This window comes from Sceloporus occidentalis, unplaced genomic scaffold, assembly GCF_023333645.1.
Source record: "Sceloporus occidentalis isolate IW3139 unplaced genomic scaffold, rSceOcc1.0.p SCAF_4, whole genome shotgun sequence".
NCBI lineage: Eukaryota > Metazoa > Chordata > Lepidosauria > Squamata > Phrynosomatidae > Sceloporus > Sceloporus occidentalis.
The window spans coordinates 149619619-149641166 of NW_028316984.1; the positions used below are offsets into that span (position 1 = coordinate 149619619).

Consider the following 21548-nt stretch of genomic DNA (forward strand, 5'->3'; position numbering starts at 1 on the left):
ATTGAAGGTTCTACATTCCTCCTGTGCCCAAAATGTTCTCAAGCATCCTGCCGTTTTTCAGGGTCCTTAGGGGAAAAGAGGGATTAGTGACAATGGCCTCCCCATTATTCCTCTATCAGGAGTGCTCTATGAGTAGAATTCTGTAAATAATCAGTAGCATGCCAAAATATCACTGGCATCTGATTATGTGATATTTTTGTCATCTGCATTTACATTTTCTGTTAATAGACTATTCTGAGGTTATTCTGAGGACAGTGAAATGTCTCTTAAAAGACTTAAGAAAAGATGGTTTGAGTGGTTGTTTTAACCAAGTACTCAGCTGTGCTATAAGAATTTGTTTTGTCTGAAAATGACTTCTAATGTTAAGAAAAGTGTAGAAATCTAATTAGATTTTTATCAGACATTTTAAGAAAAGGAAACATTTTAAACCATGCTGCCTTACACTTAACTCACCATGAAAATAAATTAGCTTCCAATGTAATATAGCTGATTTTCCCCCCAAGACCAAATCTTCATAACACAGAAGAATCTGAGGGTATGCATAAAAATAAACCTTACATATAGCTAATAAATGCATTTAGAATTCAAACCACAACTCAATTAAGCTGAAATTCCTGAATTGTCAAAGTGGCATAAATATATGAAAGGGTGCATTGGATATAGATTGATGGATAAATACAGTCTTAAGTTGAAATGTTTGACTAAATAAAAATAATTTGAGTGATTCATTCAGCAGAGTTTTTAATGAAATAGTGCAGCAGTATCATTTTACTTCGCTAAGTATTCTTAATACTACACTGATGTGACATTACATGTCAATATACACAATCATATCATACACAATCAATCAAAACAAGCAAATAGGTCCTTGAACAGATCAAGCCTGAAATACCCCTAGAATCCAAGATTATAAAATTGAGGATGTAGTACTTTGGCCACATCATGAGAATGCATGACTTGTTAGAAAAAACAATAAAGCTGGGAACTTTTGAGCATAAAAGAGAGGAAGACCGCACACTTCAATTAGGGAGGTCACGGGCCTGAGTCTGCAAAACGTAAGCAGAGCAGTAGAAGATAAGGAGATGTCTCATCTACAGGGACGGCTTAAGTCGTGGTTGACTTGAGGGCATTTAACAGCAACAAACACACAATCATATTAGAGTCTGGGTTTTTTATCTGTAATTTTTTTTATCAGCTTGATTTTAGTGTAGATATAGTAAAGCTTTGCAGCTTCCATCTTCCTATTCCTGAGAGTAAGAGCTGTTCAACAGTGGAACACGCTCCCTCAGAGTGTAGTGGAATCTCCCTCCTTGAAGTCTTTAAACAGAGGCTGGATGGCCATCTGTTTGGATTTCCTGCATGGCAGGGAGTTGGAGTGGATGGCCCTTGTGGGCTCTTCCAGCTCTATTACTCTGTGACTCTAGTTCTTAGTTGGGAAGTACCCACTTGTTACTTAGCTGTTGTGGAAGATTCATCTGTCTTCCTCTAAAGAAGCACTTCTGTTAGTGGGACATTACATTTTCTGAGCACTGAAAATACAATATTTTGTACATTTACTTGGAGATGGGGTAGGGAAGTGTGGCCCAAGGGCATTTTAGAAGGTACTTGAGGACCCCCCCCCCCCCTCAATGTTGACAGTCAAAAAAGATTATTGTATTCCGAAATGGACACCACAAATGTCCATGTCACAGGAATTGGATGCAATACAATTATATCATCTGCTCAGGTCCACCAGGGTCCTTCAGAGGTCTCAGAGAATTGTTTAATCATTCACCTCTGGCTACAAAACCATAGCCAGATGCTTCTATGATTCTTCCTGCCACTCTCCACTAAGCATAAAATGGTTATTGGGAGGGCTTCAGTAACTGTACAATAGGTCTATGGGGAGGGCTTTTGGTCACTATGCAGGGAAGAAGGGAATACCATCCTCCACAGTGACTACAAATAGACATACACAGCTGTAAGGTTAAATTACACATGCATATGCCACTAATAGCATGCCAGTCCAAGGCTTGTGACTCTGTGATCATACTAATCAATTAATATAGTATAACTGGAACAGACTGATAGACACACACACACACACACACACACACACACACACACACACAATTCCAACTTAAATACATAAAATGATGCAGAAAAGCTAAGTTTGGAACAAACCGCTGTCATTTGTAGTGTAATTTTCTATACATCTGTTACTACTGAACTACATGAGCACCCTTGGCAGATTCCAAAAATTTGGATCACCACAATATACTTTGATTTTATGGTGATAGTATATAATGCCAGCAAGCACTTAATATCATTCACTGATTTAAGGTCCAAGCAGTTTTAACTGCTTTTATACTGTATTATGACGTTTGTCATAGTTTTACCTGATGTGAACCGCTTTGATCTCGAGGAAAAGCGGTATATAAATAAACAGTTTTTTATTTTTTATTATTATTATTAATCTGCTAGTAGTTGTGCGGCAAGGTACTGTCTGTGGCTAATAATAAGTCTCTGGGTATCAGATCACTTCATGCCTTAATTCCTATTCTTTCCTCCCTATGCTGAGAATGAAAAGAGGCCACCAGGTTAAGTAAGCAGTGTTGTTTTTTTCTTATTAACCCTTGGCACAACTGTAAGTATTCTTGAAAGGGGGGAATTATTCTTTTACTTTATGGAGGCAAAGGTGCATATTTTTCAAAAATGTTATTTTTAATGTAAAGCTTTTCATATGGCTCTGGATCTTGCACTCAGATTTATTTAGGTATTTATCCATATATTTCTACATTCATTCAAGTTGGAAGGTCTCAAGGTTTGAACATCTGACCTCCCAAAACAGAATTAGGGTATGGATGAGTGATGGTCATTTAATCTTGCATTAAAAATTCAATTACTTGTTTATCTGTAATAAATATCAGATACTCATTTAGTTTTTTCAAACTCTTATATTTTCTTCTGCTCATTTTTCCACATTATATAAAAATGCACTGAAGTTGAAAAGCTTGTTAATATTACGGCTGACACCACCAACCTTTCTTCTCTGTTCCTTAGTATATTTTGACCTTCTTTGCACCATGATGAGTGATCCTAATTCTTCTTTTGAAGAGATTCCCCTTACATATGGTCAAATTTCATGGTTTAAACAAACTGCATTCCTTAAGATTCTTCCTCTCCCTCCTTCTCTATTCCAGTTAAAGATTCAAGAATTATTAATGGTCAGTGCCTTCTGTGGAAAATAGATATGAGCTATGTCACTCACAGATTAATGCAACTCATTCAGGTTACACTATCCCATCCTGTAAATTCATAAAAGTATTGACAATTTATAATTTAGGAAGAAAGAGTGTTATGTGGATTAAACAGGATGCAGGATTAAAGAGTAGATATAAATTTTAATTCATCAAGGATCACTGAGTTTTCACAATAAGGAATGGAGTGTTCCAAACAAAACAAGCAGATAACAACAAATCAATAAAACAATTGAATATAAAGCAAACTTAAGAGTTCTGAAAAAAATATAAAGAAAAATTATCCATAAAAGGAATTTATGGCAGTGGACTAAATCTACTGTTGGTTCAAGCAAAAGTAGACTCATTGAAATCATCACAATCAGGATAATAATCAACATCTTCAATTAGTGGCCACCAGTATGTTGCATTCATTTTGGTGAATCTATTATAGATGAGACTAATAATGGATTTAGCCCAGCGAATATCAGTGGTGGTTGGCAGAACACTATGATTGTCTGTATAGTTATTGTCAGTATTCAAGATGGAGCAGTCTGTACATAGAACATGGCCACATAGTCCAAAAACCCCACAGAAAACTATTCTGTACATAATTTGTATTTACTCTGAGACCAAGATTAAAGCCCTCATTGAGTGAATCCGGCTGTCCAGAAATTCATTCTCCAAGATAAGCAGAAGTCTGCGTGAGATAATTTTTCCTATGCAGCTTGGAGCAGAACTTCACACAGAAGCCATCTGCTAGGTGTTTCTGTCTATGTGCATCCACTCTGCATGTGTGTATGCTAGACCCCACGTGTCTACATACCTCAAAAATTAGCTCCTATGGTTTTCAATACCATCTATACGTCAGTGATACCCAATTGTACTTTTTTTACTCCAGAACTCTCTTTGAACACTGAACAGCAAGTTTCATCATGCCTCTCTGCTGTATCTGCTTGGATGCTCCATCGGTGTTTGAAACTTAATATGGTTAAAACTGAATTACTTATTTTTCCGCCAAAGCCAACTTAGCAGTATTCATTTTCAATTACAGTTAATGACATTTGCCTTCATCCTGTGAAGGAAGTACGTAGCCTTGGCTTTGTTTTTGATTCCTTTTTATCGTTCATTCCTCAGAAGCAGACCACAGCCAAGTCACGTTGATTTTTTTCTTTTCAATTTAGCTAAAATCAGACCTTTTTGTTTTAATAACATTGGTTAAAACACATATCAATTTATGTCCTTTGAGGAACATCTCCTTTTCCTCATTCATCAAATTGTTGTATTTTTGTAACTCCTGTATTTTAATTTTATTGTTTATTGATTGTATTGTGTTTTTCGCTGTTGTAACCCGCCTTGATCCCAGGAAAGGCGGGCTAAAAATAAAGTTTTTATTATTATTATTATTAAATACAAGCATTCAGTCTTAAACCACCACAACCACCACCACCACCACCTATTCAACCAGACTTATTTTACCATTTTTATTTTAATTAATAATAATTTGTTTTATTTATATACCGCTATTCCAAAGATCATAGCAGTGAACAGCAAGTAAGCTAATTAGCAAGTAAGCTAATTTGCCCCCAACAGTCCGGGTATTCATTTTAGCGACCTCGGAAGGATGCAAGCCTGAGTCGAGCTTGGGCCCTTTTGCTGGTCTTGAACTCGCAACCTTGTGGTTTTGAGTGAATGGCTGCAGTACAGGCATTTAACCACTGTGCCACCCTGCATTGAAGAACTATCAATGGTTTAACCAAATTGCAAGAAGTTGGATAAGTATATTATTCTTTTCAAGAGTATACAAGTTAGGTCTACAAGTTACATGGTTCTTGAAATTGTTAGTGAAGTCAAATTATGATGATTCTTTACTGGAAGTACCATTTTATCAAGGGATGGAACTCATCAACTTTTTAAAAAGATAGTTCATGGAAGGTTTTATAATCTTGATCCTAGTTCATAGTCTTTATACGTTGCAAAGTAAGACAAATCTGACTAACATTAGATTTCAAAGATATAGCCATGTTAGTCTGTAGAATCAGTACGTAGAAAGATCTTGTGGCACCTTTGAGACTAACTGAAAGAAATTGGCAGCATGAGCTTTTGTAGATCTGAGGAAGTAGACTGAAGTCTAGAAAAGCTCATGCTGCCAATTTCTTTCTTTCAGTTAGTCTCAAAGGTGCTACAAGATCTGACTAACATTAGTCACTTACAACAGTATGTTGATGTCTTTTGAGATATAATCAGTGAATGCCTAATTAATGGTAGGGTATTTCTATATCTCTTATCAGCACATTGCTTAAGAGTGGTTTGAAATGAGACCTCTTGAAAGTAATGTGACTCTTTCCTTAAGCAAGAGTAATGAAGTTACAGACATTAAACAGCTGTTGAAGAACAGTTCTGTACAAATACAGTTTGTATAAGCATTTTAGTTTTTTGAAAATCTCTAGCCATGCAGCTAATAAGAAGTAATTACCATCTTATTAACTAATAAAAATGGCAGGAAAGTACTCTGGCTTTATAAATCACACACAAATTTCCAATATTAAGTCATATTAGATTCTGCCCAAGGTACACAAAACAGGATGGGTCTATAGAAACAGAATCAAGCATACTTCTTAGCTGTTTGCTTAGTTGTTTTAAATGTACTTACCTCAGTGGTGTCCTCTTTACCCCTTCCCTTATGAATGCATAGTTGCCCTACATTTACCCATAGTCAAAGCCAAAAACACTTTTGGAATGAAAGCCAAAGCCTACCTACTATACAAAGCCTGCATAGTTTGTCCTTGCCAACATTGCTCCCACAATTATTATGGTGCATTTCTTTTTTTTTTTTTTTATCCTCATCTGCAAGCATGACAAGTATGTAGTTAGTAAATAAAATAAAAATAAGAGGAAAATCCAAGCTAGTAATCTTGAGAACAGGCTTACTTATCTGCTATGTGGAAAGAAATGGGGCCATTTATGGATGGTGAGCCAGGTCAATTGCTGTAATACTAAATCCACATTCCTGAATTCCAGTGCAGAGAACCCTGCATGCAGTAAAAGACTATAACAGAAATTTCAACATCAGTTGCAAGTGCTCTCCTTGCAGTCCCTTCCCTCCTCTAACAAATTCCCCCTTCCTGCCATCACAATGGTTAAGGGATGTGTTAAGGCTAACCAAGTTTCCTGTTGAATTATGATTCTTAATGAGCTTTAAACTTTGGATCAATATGGGAGGGAAAACATTTTGTCCAATTTAGGCAAGAATTCTTGCCTAAATTCACAGCTAAATGGAGCTGTGATGATACTGGATTAGGGAGCCAGCATGGCATGGTGGTTTGAGTGTTGGATGGCGATTCTAGAGACCAGGATTCAATTCCCAGCTCAGCTGTGAAACCCAGTAAGTAGCCTTGGGCAAGTCACATTCTCTCAGCCTCAGGAGGAGACAATGGCAAACCTCCTTTGAACTAATCTACTTCCTCAGATGCATGGAGTGAACTGCTGCCCAGGAAGAACCTTTGTATAAATACCCATAGAAATGTACAGCTTGTGGGTATGATGATGAGGTGACAACTACAGTTTTAACTATGGTCATTGAGGGACAAAGGCAGGAGGAAAGATGTTGCCTAAGGCCAGGGTAGGTGGATGATCATATGAATGATGAAAGGAGTTTTGGAATGTGGTTGCGCGCAGACTGGGAACCAGAAAAGAGATACTGTATGATAAACGGGCCATGAACAAGTTATTATAAACTATTATTTGAACTGTCATTCCAAAAAACAGGATTGAAAGTCAGAAATTATAGAATGATCCTGAATTGCGGTATTGTGTTGTAAGAATATTAGAAAGCAAAATGTATAAATTAGGATGTAAATATAAACTATAATTTGGTTAAAACATAAAATAATTAATGCTTGAATGTGAGGCTTGGTCACAGTCTTCCAGATCATGGATCTACATCTTGGATCTAGATATTACAATGTTCTTATAATATCTACCTACAACTTTGTGAGGTGTATCAATATTATTAAGGCAGGGAAATGTCACTTATGTGATTGGTTCCTGTGTTTTTTGTTTTTTTGTTTTTACTAAAGGGCAACTGTGGGGAGTAACTTGAATTGAGACCATAACATGTAAGAGGGTTTTAATTCTTTGTATCCACTATGCTCCCAATCTATATCATACCTCTCCCGTGGCTGCTATTTGCTCCAGGAGGAAAGCTGTCATTGGTGCCAATCAGAGCTTCTTTCATTATATCAGTGGCTCCAAGAGTTGTGGTCTCAGTTATTAATACCGTCGCCATTCTTATTAGAAAATAGTAGTCTTTTTAATCCTTTTGAAGTTGGTTTATCTACTTGCTTGGAATTTAGGCATGTTGACTTACCAGTCACTATGGAAAAGCAGCTTTCACATACCAAACAAATGCCATTTCTATTTCACTAAAAAGAACTGTTGTGTGTTTTTTCTTTCAGACTCAAAATGGCACAAGAATCAGTGAGCAAGTTAACTGCTGAAAAGAAAGTGGAAACCAAGAGAATCAACCCTACTGCCAGTCTGGTATGTTGTGTACCCACAAAGACTCTAGTTTCTTGTTAAATATAGCTAATTGTAGCATTTTAATTCATTCAGAAGCTGATTGCTTTTACATTCTTTTCATATACAGAGTATATATTTTCAAAGCCTTTTTTGTAGGGTCCAATTCACAAAATCTTTGAGGTGCTAAATTCAGGGTGTCTCTACAGAGACCCAGGAGAACATCCTGGAAGAAAATTACTCCTTAAGGTGTCTGGGTTCTGTCACCTCTCTCTCTCTCTCTCTTCTCATTCTCATTGGTTGGTGTCTTTCATTCTATACTATGTACCCTAAATAATCCCAGGCACTGTTTTTCCAGGGTTAATGATTTCGAATTTGTGAAAAAGGGAGACGTAGGCTAGAAAAGCAGCAACAGGGCATTATTATCATTTTCCTACATTTGTCACTCTGTTTATCTGTTAACAAGCCTGGCTTACTGGGTTGTATCCAGTGGAGGCTGCTGTCTTTTTTGTGTGTGTACATAGACAAATGGAACATTCTTTTGCCATATTTGGATGCAACCAATAGTGGCCAGCCAAATAAAAGTGGCTCCAATTTAGCAGCAATAAATGTAAACTTAGAGGTACTGACATTTATTATTGAGACATCCTGGAGTAACAGACCAAGCATTTGAGTGATTCTGGAAGAGAGAATGTCATTTATCAGCCTCGACAATTAATGTATGGATTTCTGGACCATAGTGGTTTCACTTCACAAGCACTTATACAGAGGTAATTCTCCACACCAGGACATACTTTCCCATTCTTTTGTATCATCAAGGGAGTTCTCAGCATGTCCATCATATTGTCTCTCTTTGTAGGAAAGGGGGTTCTGCACATCATATCTCTAATTTTTTTTATTTGCTTCTACAACTACACATACAGTCAGCTCTCCATATCCACAGATTTTGCAGCCACAGTTTCAACCATCCACAGCTTGAAGATTTTTTTTTTTTAATTCCAAAAAGAAAATCTTGATTTTGCCATTTTATATACAGGACACCATTTCACTTTGCCATTGTATACCATGGGACTTGAGCATCTGCAGATTTTGGTATGCATGGGGGAGGGGGGTTCCTGGAATCAAACTCCAGTGGACACCAAGGGCCTATTGTACATACGTTTTTCCTTCTCCAAATTTCTTATTTGCATTCACATTGCTGATCTTTACAGTAATAGATTATTAGCTCATCTTAATTTTAGATGAACTGAGATCTTCCAGAATCCAATGGAAATATCTTTTGGATAAATATTTGAAACATGCCTGTATTAAAATTTGTGATTCTCATCTTGGTATGGCACTTCAGGAATTAATTTTATATAAAGGGAAAAAAGGTTATGTCTACTATGGTTTTGTACTGCTCCATTCTTCAAGACTGCTAGACCACATGCTCTCTGCAATTTGAGAACAGATGGAAAATTAAAGAAAAGAATGATAATAAAGTTCCTTTTTTCTTAAACAACAGAAAGAAAGACTACGTCAGAAAGAAGCCAGTGTGACCACCAACTGAAAGAAGACACATGAAAATAATGACAGTGTGATTTAATACCTTGCATGATGCTTCATTCTGCCCATTCCCTAGGGAGCACCTTATTTTAGATGTTATGAAGTTCTGTTTTGCTCTTCTCTTCCTCAGACAATCCACAAAAGACTTCTCAATCCCTTGGTTTGTACAGAAGAGGGAAAACTAAGAAGTTTGTTTACATGGGTATTATGAAGGGTTTTGTAATAGCCCTTCCTTATGTGGCTTAAACACAACTCTTTTCCTAAATGTTCTTTGAAGTACTCTATGCAAAATGCACTGATGTAGAAGAGAGGAAAACCTAGTTTTTATGCAGTTAAGTGAATAGCTGCTTTCCAGCTCCAGTAGAAATTTATATTGGCTTGCATAAGCCTGTTGAACTCAATGTTGGTAGACTACAGCGTTTTATTGAGTCAATAGCTGCTTAAAATATATTTGATGGCATCCAAAGGATTAACTTTACCATCTCAAAAATGGTGGAGGTTAAGTGTATCAGGTGGCTTCTATATTTTATTACAAGTATTTTTATAGGAAACTAGTCTATGCCATAAAAGTAGAAATAATGTTTTTGCACATGTGAAGAGAGAAATCACCTCAAAATATTTTATCCTGCTTTTAAATAATTTAAACATAATATAAGTTGTACATCCATTAATGTTTGAGGTTTTGTTGCTATTACCATCTTCACTGAAAATGAACAGTTTCCATACCAAGAGGAGGTTAAGCTAGCAATGTTCAAGAATGCTTTATTTATAATCATCTAGCTGCTGATATTTTAAATCCATTATTTATCCTTAATCTATGCCAAAGCCTATATTCTTTGATAGTCATCACTTTTGTATAACTGATCTTTAGAAAATGTTTACATCATCTTGGTGTGTGTGTGTGTGTGTATGTGTGTTAGAGAAAACACAGACACACAAACACTTGTACATATGTTGCTCATATAGTTAGGTCTCAATCCATGGTGTGGTGGCAGAACCGATGCTATTGAACCTTCTTCTCCTCTTTGCCTTGCCCATGCAGTACTTTGGCATTGCACACACACACACACACACACACACATTTCTAGACCATTTCCAAGCCTGCTGGTGCAGTGACAGGGAGAGCCTGCTGTGGAGAAGAGAGATAACTCCCTTTCTGATCTGACTTGAGAATCGCTGCTTACAGAAGCATGTACTTTGTTGGATCCTGGCCCTTAGATCCTGAATAGGAAGAAATACAGGATTAATCTCTCACTTGTTACTATTGCAACTCATGTCCGATGTCATGTAGAAAATCAGGTGTGTAAAGGTATCTCCTCGATAAGTTGTTGCTGGAAGAAGTTTAAGGGGTCACAGCATAAGACCCTTAGTGCAGTGTTTGCAATGAAACATTGAGCAAAACAAAATAGTGAAAATTCTCAAAATACTGAATTATCAAAGGTAATTAAATGTAAGCCAAATGGTTGACTCAAGAACTAGAACAAGTGTTTACCAGGAAGGAAAGGCCATGTTTCTATGTCCTAGAGAAGGTACCAACATTATCTGCTATTTTCTTGGAGAGAAAGTGATATCTAACAGCAGTCTGTTTTCTTCTTCGGTTCCTACTTCTACTATAAGATACCTCTTGTGTGTCTGGGTCGTCATGAATGCCCTAATGCAGATGTCTATTCTCTTCATTTAGATTAGTTGTACACAATTAAAAACTGAAAGAAGTGTCCACAGAATAGACAGGGTTTTATTTTGTTTTTGTTTTTGTTGTTTTAGAAAGTACCCAATGTCCAGATATAACACAAATTATACTACAATCATTAGTTCTGAAGTTAGGATATATTAAATTGAGTAAGGAACATAGAAGAAAATAATAAATAGGACTAGTCAGATGCAGTAAAAAACCAAAAGCCCTATCTCATGACAAATGAAAGCCAAGACGGGGGCAGCAGAAAAGTGGTTTTCTCCTTGCCCCACCTCTTGCTGTCATAGTACTTCCCTCTCCTTCCCAAGGGAAATAGTCATAAAAACATGCATTTTGCCAAATGGATTTTTCCAGCATGACAAAAGACATGCTTTTTTACCATCTCCCTCAGAAAGAGAATGGAAATGCTACAACAGCATTCAGAGAGGCAAGGAGAAAGCCACTTTTCTGCTGCTCCATGTTGGCTTTCTTTTGTCACATGATAAGGCTCCAAGACAAGATAGATACAAACTTGGTGTTAGCAAGACTTCAAATGTCTTGCTTTAAAAAAGTAATGTAGTTGTAAGAGCAAACTATGGCGGGATACAGACGGGCAAAAAGGGGTGTATTCATGACGTCATGAAGGTAGAGCCTTCAGACGGGCCTTACCTGAATGCCGCCATGAACACGCCCCCCGCACGCCCCAAGCGGGAAGAAGCGGCATTAAAAAGGTGCTGCTTTTCTCCGCTTCTTTTCCGTTTGATGCGCAGCTGCGCAGCTCCGTCTGTAAGCTGCTGCACCGGTACGCCAGAATTGCTACGCCGCTAATTTAAGTTGCCCATTTAAAAGCTCCGTGTCTGCTGCGTCGCATAATGAGTCGGGGTCCTGGAACATGCGCAGTTTGCAGTCAGGCTTTAATTGCAGCGTCAGCTGCCATGCAGGTGTGGAAGCTGCAGCACAGCTGCAGCGCATTTTAAGACTCGTAACCCTAACCCTAACCCTAACCCTAATCCTAACGCAACATGTACGCATGCCCTGCGTGGAAAGTTTGGACTTTAAAGTGAACCCCTACACACATTCCTGTGCCATTTTCACCTAACAATAAAAAACGCTAAAACTGTAAATATTTACATATATACAAGGGAGGTGATGGGGGATGGCAGGGGGACAGCGGTGGCAGCGGAGACAGCTGTAGCTGTGCATTGCAGATTCAGCAGGAGCGCGGGTACCAAAGGAGAGGAGGCATCTATGATGCTGGTGACACTGGCAAAGTGCAAGCGGACAAGGATGCCAACACCAGCTGATCACCAGCTGGCAGGAGACCACCATTGTTTTTGGGCAGAGCGGGGGGGAAAGTTTTAAAGGGGCTTGGGCACTTTCTGCCGCCGCTGCTTAGCGCTGCAGCTGCGCACCCGCCAGCCGGCAAAAGAAAAAAAAAAGCCCCGTTTTTGGCCGCCCGTGAGGAAGCTGCCTCTCTCTTTGCAGCGTCCTCCGAGGCGGCGGTTTGGAAACTCCGGGTCTGAAACAGCCCCAGGTGAGGCGTCTTCACTGCCCCCCATGTGGAAGCCCCATCTCCTGAGCCACACCCCCGGGGCGGGCGGTCTGAAGGCTCCGTATTCAGCAGAATACACCTCCAAGACATCTTCCCCTGCCTGTCGGTATCCCGCCTATATGAAAGACTTAATACGTCACTTCCTATTTATCTTATCCCAGAAAAACTAAAGGGAGAAATCCTACGGTACCATATTTTATACTTGCAATTGATGGGTTGTAGTTGTCAATATTCAGTTAAGCTATTCTGAATATGAAGCAATTGTAAATATTACAGTGCAGGAAATTCTGATGAAAAATTTGAGGTATTTCTTCTAATAATAATAATAATAATAATAATAATAATAGATTTATTTCTAGCCCGCCCAATCATGAAGAATCCGGGCGGGTTACAGCAATAAAATACAACAAATTACAATAGAGTTAAAAAATCAAACCCTAGACCTACCACCTCCCCCCATTCCCAGTACTAAAACAGAATTAAACAGTAATAATATTAAAACATTTAAAACATTAAAAATATTGAACAAACAAAAAATAGGCAGAAACATTGGTGGGGGAAAATAGACAGATGAGGAGACAAATATCTCTGTATCTGGGGAGGGTAACTAAGTTGGAAAGGCCTGCCGGAAGAGATCCGTCTTGAGTGCTTTCTTGAAAGCTGCCAGAGTGGAAATATAGCTGTAGAAGCTTCCATGTTAAAGGAAGCATGTATTAAAAATTCAGTCTGTTTGGGTGAAGTACAGGATTGGGAAAGATGCAATATCATCAGAAATGCAGACCAAATTAGTAATATGTTTTAGAAACACCAAAGAGTATAAATTAAACTAGTCATGATAATGATAATACAAGGAGCTCCTTTGGCAATTTAATAACATGCATTGGACAAAGAGAAAACATGAAGAAAAATATCACTGAATTATGTAACAGAAATAGATGGGCAGACACACATTCTGTATCTATATCTTTAAGATACACATATGCATAGCAAACATTTAAAACCTATTAACAATCACAGTAGTATTTTTAGATCTGCTGAAAATATTCTGGGTCAATCCATCTATTCTGTAACAAGGAAAGTAACACTAAATCATCAGGTGACTTGATTTGAGGCCACTAACACTGATGATCATATAGTTGTTCGCTGGCAGTAAAAAGGTATTACTAAAATAGACTAGATTCATGAGAGCTTAATGGGTGACATTTAACAACTGAATCTGATCCAAAACATTATTCCAATTTTAGTCTCAACGAAGGAAGACACATAGAAATCAATACATGTGCATAGTGACACACAAGCCCAGTTCATTTCAACTGGTCTCTTGTAGTTGGAATTGGAATTAGATTTAGTTTTCTGGGATACTCTAAAGGTACCAGATTCCTTCTGATTTTGGAGGCTAAGTAGGATCAGCTTTGGTTAGTATTTAGATGGAAGACCACCAGTGAATACTGTGTAGAATATATAGGATATACTGTAGCATATATTTTAGAGGAAGGAACTGACAAAATCACCTCTGAGTATTCCTTGCCCAAGAAAATCATATAAAATTAATGGGGTCGCTATAAATCAGCAAGTGCAGTGAAGGCACACACACAGGCATATGGTAGTTTGACACAGAATGTTTAAAGAGCCTGACTTCTATCAGAAGGCTATGTTATGTAAAAAATTATATGGAAGATGAGGGGTAGAACCCAATTTAGAGATTTCAGCACCAGTTTCACAATCTAGATTTTGTGGCTGTTGTACTCTGTCAGTGAGGGAAGTAATAAGCATTTTGTAATTCACAATTTGTGTTGTTGTTTGCTATCAAGTCAGCTTTGACTTATGGCAACACTATGATCACTAATTTACAACATAGGTTATGCACTGAGAACAATGGGACATAAAATAAAGTGTCATCTGAGATTAGTTATAGTCCCTCATGTATATGTGTAGAAAAATGTACAGTGAATATGGCTGAAATCAGAAGACTGAGTGAATGCCCAGAACTGTCTACAGCAGTAGTTCCCAAACTATGCTCTTTAAGGGATTTTGGACTTCAGCTTCCAGAATCCCAGACTATTGGCCAACATGGCTGAGGCTTCTGGGAGCTGGCATCCAAAATCTGTTCAAGTGCACAGTTTGGGGACCACTGGTCTACAAAGTGCCTATGACTGCTTGGTATGTCAATCCATATTGTTATGCCAGGAGGTGTGGAATATCTTACTACAATATTATACCTTATCCAAAGATACAGGAGATGAATCCCCCACCAGGGAGGACAGTTCATATAAATCAGGTGTACACTGTGTCGTTTACTATGACACAGTAAATTGTCTGTCTCACCCTATTTAATATCAGATCAGTTGGTAATGAGTTGAGGCTGAACTATCAGTTGCAGGGTTTATGCTGGCCTTCTGTAATCTCATGGCCTGCAGCTACATCAAGTTTGATAGGAGTTGTATTCCAAAGCACCTAGAAGTGGCAAGGTGGAGAAGGCTGTTGACATTACAACAAACAGGAGAAGCTGTGTTCTCCTTAGTCCTTTATGTGGCATAATACACAACATCTTAATTTGTTGCTGCTGCTGCTGCTGCTACAATTTATGCTCAGAAAAGACACATATGCTAAGAGAAGACAATAAAACACCACATCATTCAGCTCAAGTTATTTTCTGCCGTTGTTATATGTAACAATTAGCCTTGTTCAGTCCAAAATTATAATTGAAAAAGGTAGTACTACAGAAATGCAAGCACCAAAGTGTGTGTTAATATTTTGGAACTCAGAATGGAAGCATTATATTGCTGGCTGGTCCTCTTTAATGCTTTTTAGAATGAAACAGTTTATTTTGTATATGCTGAGAGAGAGTTTAATAATCTAAATTATAATGCACTTGAATCTGGAGAATCTACTATGCAAGAGAAACACAGCTGTTCACAGCTGGGGAGAAAATATTCCATGCTCATACCCATTAGGAGGCTCCCATACCTTCTGAAAACTTACATTAGAGGAATGTCTGGACTTGCTCAGTGACTGGTATACGATCCACCCCAATGTGATCAAGTGTGTTTTGCACATATAGCAAAATATTGGGATCCCAGACATTGTGTTTTATTATTCTACTAATGAACATGTGAAATATTACAATTGCTTTGTCATGATTGACCTGTTTTTGTTTTGTTTTGTTTTGTTTTTGCTGTACTTTGGAGAGTTGCGATATCAGAGTATATTTATACAATCTGGAAATGAGGGAGTGGGAGGGAGGTGCAAAGCTGTACATTGGTGAATATGAAAATTAAAAAAAACAATATTTTAAAAATGTAACTGATTCATCCTTTGTAAGCAATGCAGAGTAAAATATGTGCAAAATATTTTTACAACTTGTTGTCATGTGTATTTTAAATATTCAGCATGAATGTTGTGGATGATCAAAAAAGATTTTGCAGGTTACATATTTATTATTTTCATAAAAAGCATTAGGCGACAGTATAGTCTGAGCATTGGACTATGACTCTGGAGACCAGGGTTCAAATCCCACTCAGCCATGCAAACCCACTGGATGACCTTAGGTGGGTCAAACATTCTCAGCCTCAGAAAACCTATGATAGATTCACCATAGTGTCTCCATAAGTCAGAAATAACTTGAAGGCACACAACAACAAACAACAAAAGCTGTTGGATCCAGGTTTGGAGCCTCCTGTTACAGAAGGGCAGACTGCCCCATAGAGACTGCCACTCCTGGAAAGGAAGTTCATTTTTGCCAGTTCCCCAACTGTTCCAGAAGGTCCTCCAACTCTCTAAAGCATATCTTCAAAGGAAGCAGGAAAAAGATAGAATTGGCAAACATTATTTTTCCTCATTATTGGGCACACAGGTTCTTTAACTCTAACACTGGACAATATTTCTTCAAAGACAGCCAGGATCTGAGATCCTGTATCACCAAACATAGTATAAAGATTCCACAGGTGGAACTATACTGTAGCTCCCCTCCAGGACTCACTGTTTTTCTGCAATAGCCTCCTCTCCGTGGTCATTCAGTAGTTGGTGGTGAGTGGAGAAGACTGGAAAAGAGTCTGGCTGTGTTCCCATATTCAATTGCAAACCAATGACATCAACCACTTGAGAGCCAGCATAGTTAATGTAATCATTCTGTACTTGTAACAGGCTTAGAGCCTTTCAGATGCTTCTCTTATTCCCCTCCCTTCTGCCAGGTACTAAATGTCTGGAGGGGGGCACTACTGCAACAAAATGGTGAGTTAGGGGGAGCTTTGATTGTTGCAGAGGGAGGAAGAGAATACCAATCTCTGCAGTGCCTTAAAAAAGACAAATGTAGGTGTAAATTGGACTTACATGTGTTCTTATATAGTGTAAATAGTGCAGTAATTAAATACCTATAATAGTTCTGGAGGGCAATAAGAAAAGAAGAAGATCAAATAGACAGATGTGATTAGGGAAACTACAGCCATGATTCTGCAAGACCTGAGCAGAGCAGTTGAGGATGGGGTAATTAGGAGGTCTCTCAATCATAGGCTCAGCATAGGTCAAAGTCGACTTGAAGGCAGTTAACAACAATGTAGACTTGTTCTGTTTCCAGAGTCCATGATTGCTCCAGTACTACTCTTCCATATGTGTGGGCTTCTCTGTTCATTTCAGTGGAGAGGGTCAAACAGCAAGCATTAAAAAATGGATTCTTATTGTTCATCTCACAAATGAAGAAAAGCCATTCCAAGTGGAAGTCATCAGTGTATGCTTTGAAGCTGAGTGCAGTTTCAGGTGCCAGAAATAGTACTGAAGCCCATGTAATGTAGTAATCTTCCACTGATGTAATGCCCCTAAATTTTAAAATGTTTACACCCTAAACACCTCTGGCAATTTACTAAACATAAATTTATTTGATATGTGCCATCTTTGAAAACGAATTCCTCCCTCCTTCTCCAAAGATAATGAACCTCCCCCCTCTTCCTAGCAGCCTTTTAGATATTTATAGTATCTTCTTAATGTGTTCTAATTTAAAACATTGGTTTCTGACATAAATCATATTTTTCCCAACCAACCAGCTGCTGTAGATCAGTACAGGATGAATAGCACTGATACCAGCTGTCAGTTACAGCCCTGCCCTCTAAACTCAGAGCTTCCTAGGCTGACTGTGCTCTCTTGGGAGGAAAATCCCCTTCCTGGCCATACATTGTGAATAATGCAGATGAAAGAAGAGGCTCTGCCGCTTTGTGTCCCCAGCAAAGCTATCTAAACCCATTTGCACAGCATAGCTGTGTTATACAAAGGCTGCAAAAGCACCCATTCTGTACTGTTTCAGGATAGTGCAGTGGTTTGAGTTTTAAATGGGGGATTGGAAGGTTCAAGTCCTGAAACTCCTTAGGTGACTTTGGCCTAGTCATTGTCTTCTAGCCAAGTCTACTTCATCACATTATTGTGAGAACAAAAAGTATGTGAGATAGGAGAGTCAATGAATCTTGCGCTTACTAGAGAAAAGGTGACTTATAAGTGTAACAAATAAATGTGGGAATGACCAATGCTTGTTTGGAGTAACCCCCTAGCATTTGTCCTATGTCCAACATAATTACTTTCATCAGCTAAAACTAAATGTTAGTCCTAAAAGAGTAAACCCACTGAATTAATGATACTAAATATCCTAAAGGCACCAGATCCCACATGATCTTGGAAGCTAAGCAAAGTCAACAGTTGATTGGGAGACTGCCAATGAATACCGCATGCTGTAGGCCATATTTCAGAGGAAGGACCTGGCAAAACCACCACTGAGTATTCTTTGCCTAAGAAAACCCCATTAAATTCATGGAGTCACCTTAAATCAACAGGAGACTTGAAGGCACATACAAACACACACGCAAGTCTTGATTCATCACGTTTCATTCATTCAATATGGCTGCTGTATTTGGGACTAACAATTGGATTTTGCCTCAGAACTTTCATCAGCACTATTCTCAGTTATGCTTGGATCTTCTTAGTGTTTCTCCTAAAATCCTTCTTAATGTGCATTAAACAAAATTACATGCAGCTAAGGCTGCATCAATAAAATTACATTATACTACTGAAATTGCAATTTCATTGAAATTACAACTACCCATGTGATATTTTGGAGATGTCTTTAGCTTTGTTTTGCTTTCTAAGAACTCCATGAAAAATAGTGATCTCTGATTAAAATCCCATACCTCTTAATCTGAAAAACATTGATCTAGCTACTGTAATGGATTGTGAGTGAAAACTCCCAGCTTTATTGAACTGAAGAAGTCTAAAAATCTACTCCTCTGCATGTTTATTTAGACATAAGTACCATTACATGCAATAGGTGTACCTCTAAGGTAAATATGTACAGGATTGTGGCCTATATAACTTAGTTGGGGTATCCAATTCAAAAATGAATTTCAGAGCTATCAGTAAGAAGTTACAAATCTCTGGGCCAGTTGTATGGAATGTGTAGTCCTTTGTGTTGCTTTTAGCAGAGTCCCTTTTACAGTAGTGTTATACCAAACAACCCTCTTGCCTGGCTGGTTTTAATAGTTCTGTTTAGTCTGAGAAGAATCTTTTCTCCAGAACCCATTAATATTTCACAGTTATTCAGAGCCCATTTCTGGATTGTTTTGTTTATTTAATAACATTTACTGACAGTAGCACTGGAAATAGATCTGAATGAAACATAACTAGTAGTTCCATCACTAGGTTTGTCTTTTTGTATTCTGATTCTTTACATCTCTTGCTAAGACCAGGAAAATTCCTTACATTCTAATTTCTGGTGTAAATTTGATTAGATGAAAGTTTAAAATACCATGGAACCTTGAGATAGAGCACCACTGACACAACAAATTAGTGTACTGAATATGTGGTTAAGTGACTCCATGTAGATTTTGGCACATGGTGAAAACAATTATCAGATTGTTTCCCCTCACAGCCACATAATACCTTCAGCCCATCCTAGCAGCTATGGTTGTACTATGTTAGATGAACTGAAAGCTGAGTGTATGGCGAGACTACCATACAGGCATTTTAACATACAACATCCTCTACATGGATAAACCATCATATCCTCATGTCACTTAAGTAATGGAAATTTTCTTTATTTGGTAATTTCTTTTAAATGGCTCATTGTATGATCAGATACTTGCCCAGAATAACAACAACAATCTGTCATCGCAGTGGTGCAGGATAAAACCTAATCAGCACAGTTCTAGTGTGTTAACCGTCTGTCCCTGTGTAAAGCAGTTTCACAGACACAGAATGTGCCCTCATAAACATTTGGGGGGGATAGTGGGGGGCACCCAGGAAGTGTGCAAGTGCAATTTCATGGCTAGGATAAAAGAAAAGAAATCACTCTCCCAGATCTATAGAGAGAGCACTGGTGTATGTTGATGATCTATAGAGCAATGCCTGTTCTAACAGTTGTTGAACTGCAGTCAGATTCTCCCTAGAGCCATCCCCACCCTCCCTTGCCCACAAAATTATTGTAGGGATGTACATCAGAGCTGGGAATGATTCAGTACCATCTGCAATCTTACCTAATGCTGGAGGCAGCTCAGGTTATACTAGAATATATCACCAACAGGATTCCAGCCAATATTGCCTCTTCCTCCTCATACAGATTGACGTTATTCTCTTAGAGAACAAGCAAGATTGTGCTTTTGATTACATCTCTTTTTTTCCTACTGAATTGCCATGCAAGCTCTCAAGATATTATGGAAACCAAATATGATCATTCAGAATTAATGGACAAATTAATGGCCTAGGTAATATTGGCTATGGTAAATAGCAGAGCTGGGCAACTTATAGTCTGCCATATGTTATAACAATTCCCATCTACCCTATCCAGTAGGGAAGATATTATAGGAGCTGTAGTCCAATCCCTTCTGAAGGGACACAACCTACCTATCCCTGGTACAAATTATTTGTAGTGACCTCTGAATGTGTCAATTGTGTATATACTTTGTGACAAGCCCATTGATGCTTAGCATTATGACAGCACTGTGTAAGCGTTAAACAGGTGTAGCAGAATATTCTAAATGTTTGTACTGTCTATGTCATTAAGAAAAAACTGTTCTTCCATTCTGATTAATATTATTTAATAATAATATTTTTAATAATATTTATTACTTATGTTGGACCTAAGAAATAGGTTTGGTACCATTAGGATGAAATCTTGGTTTTTTCATTCCCAACATATGTGTGCTTTTAAGTACATCTTTCGTATATGACCATTCTCTAACACCAGCAACTCTTGATCCCCAACATATTCATCATACAACATCATGAAGTTGCATTAAAGGGCTTTGTAGGTTTCTTTTTTTCTTCCTTTGCCACTTTTCATTTGATGTAAATCAACCTGGGTTACTATATGAATGGTTGCTCTAACTCACCGCTATTTTGGTGGGTTTTTTTAAAAAAAAAAATAGCAAAGAACTCTTAACCACAATGCTAAATCATCCAGAAGGAAGAGTCAAGTATGCAGCAGGCTTTCACAATGTAGAATAACATTACCTTTCCCCTCTTTTGTTACTTCCACGTATGAGATCATATGTAATTAAATGACATTTTGTTCAGTGAGATTTCAGATTAAATTCCTTTCATGCCTTTGCCATCATAGAAACCATAAAAAGTACAGAACATGGTATCTCAAGCCTAATTCAGAGTATCCATTTGTGCGTTATATGTGCATAGTTGACTTGAGTAAACAGCCTTGTTGGCTTGGAAGATTTTAAAAGATTTTCCCATGATCCAAGGCAGTGTAGATACTGTTGCAAAATATGACTGGTAGCACAATCCTTGTATGTTTACTCAAAATTAAATCCCACTAAGTTCAATGGGGTTTAAATCTGTTTTAAGACTGCTGCCTCGATAATTTTCCCATATAGAAGAAAATGTGAATTCTTATCGAGTGAAGAGGCTATTTTATCTTCTACTTATATTCTAGACCAGGATAAGCAACATAGTGCCCTTTTGATGTTCTGGCCTACAACTTCCAATTTTGGGCCAAGTGAAGTTCCTGAGCTTCTTTCAAAGGTAGCCCCACCCAGAGCATATTACAGTAATACAAAAA

General features: G+C 38.0%; 1 protein-coding gene across 4 annotated transcripts in view; it reads left to right on the top strand.

Annotated features, from left to right (window-relative positions):
- The window catches only part of FMN1 (formin 1), a 220154-nt gene extending 210322 nt beyond the window's left edge, over positions 1-9832 (top strand). For all 4 annotated transcript variants that reach the window (XM_089521999.1, XM_089522001.1, XM_089522000.1 and 1 more), the window contains 2 exons: positions 7676-7760; positions 9241-9832. In XM_089521999.1, the coding sequence (XP_089378125.1) occupies positions 7676-7760; positions 9241-9285 (130 nt within the window). In that variant the 3' untranslated portion in view covers positions 9286-9832. The remainder of the gene's footprint in view (positions 1-7675; positions 7761-9240) is intronic.
- Positions 9833-21548: the final 11716 nt, after the last annotated feature.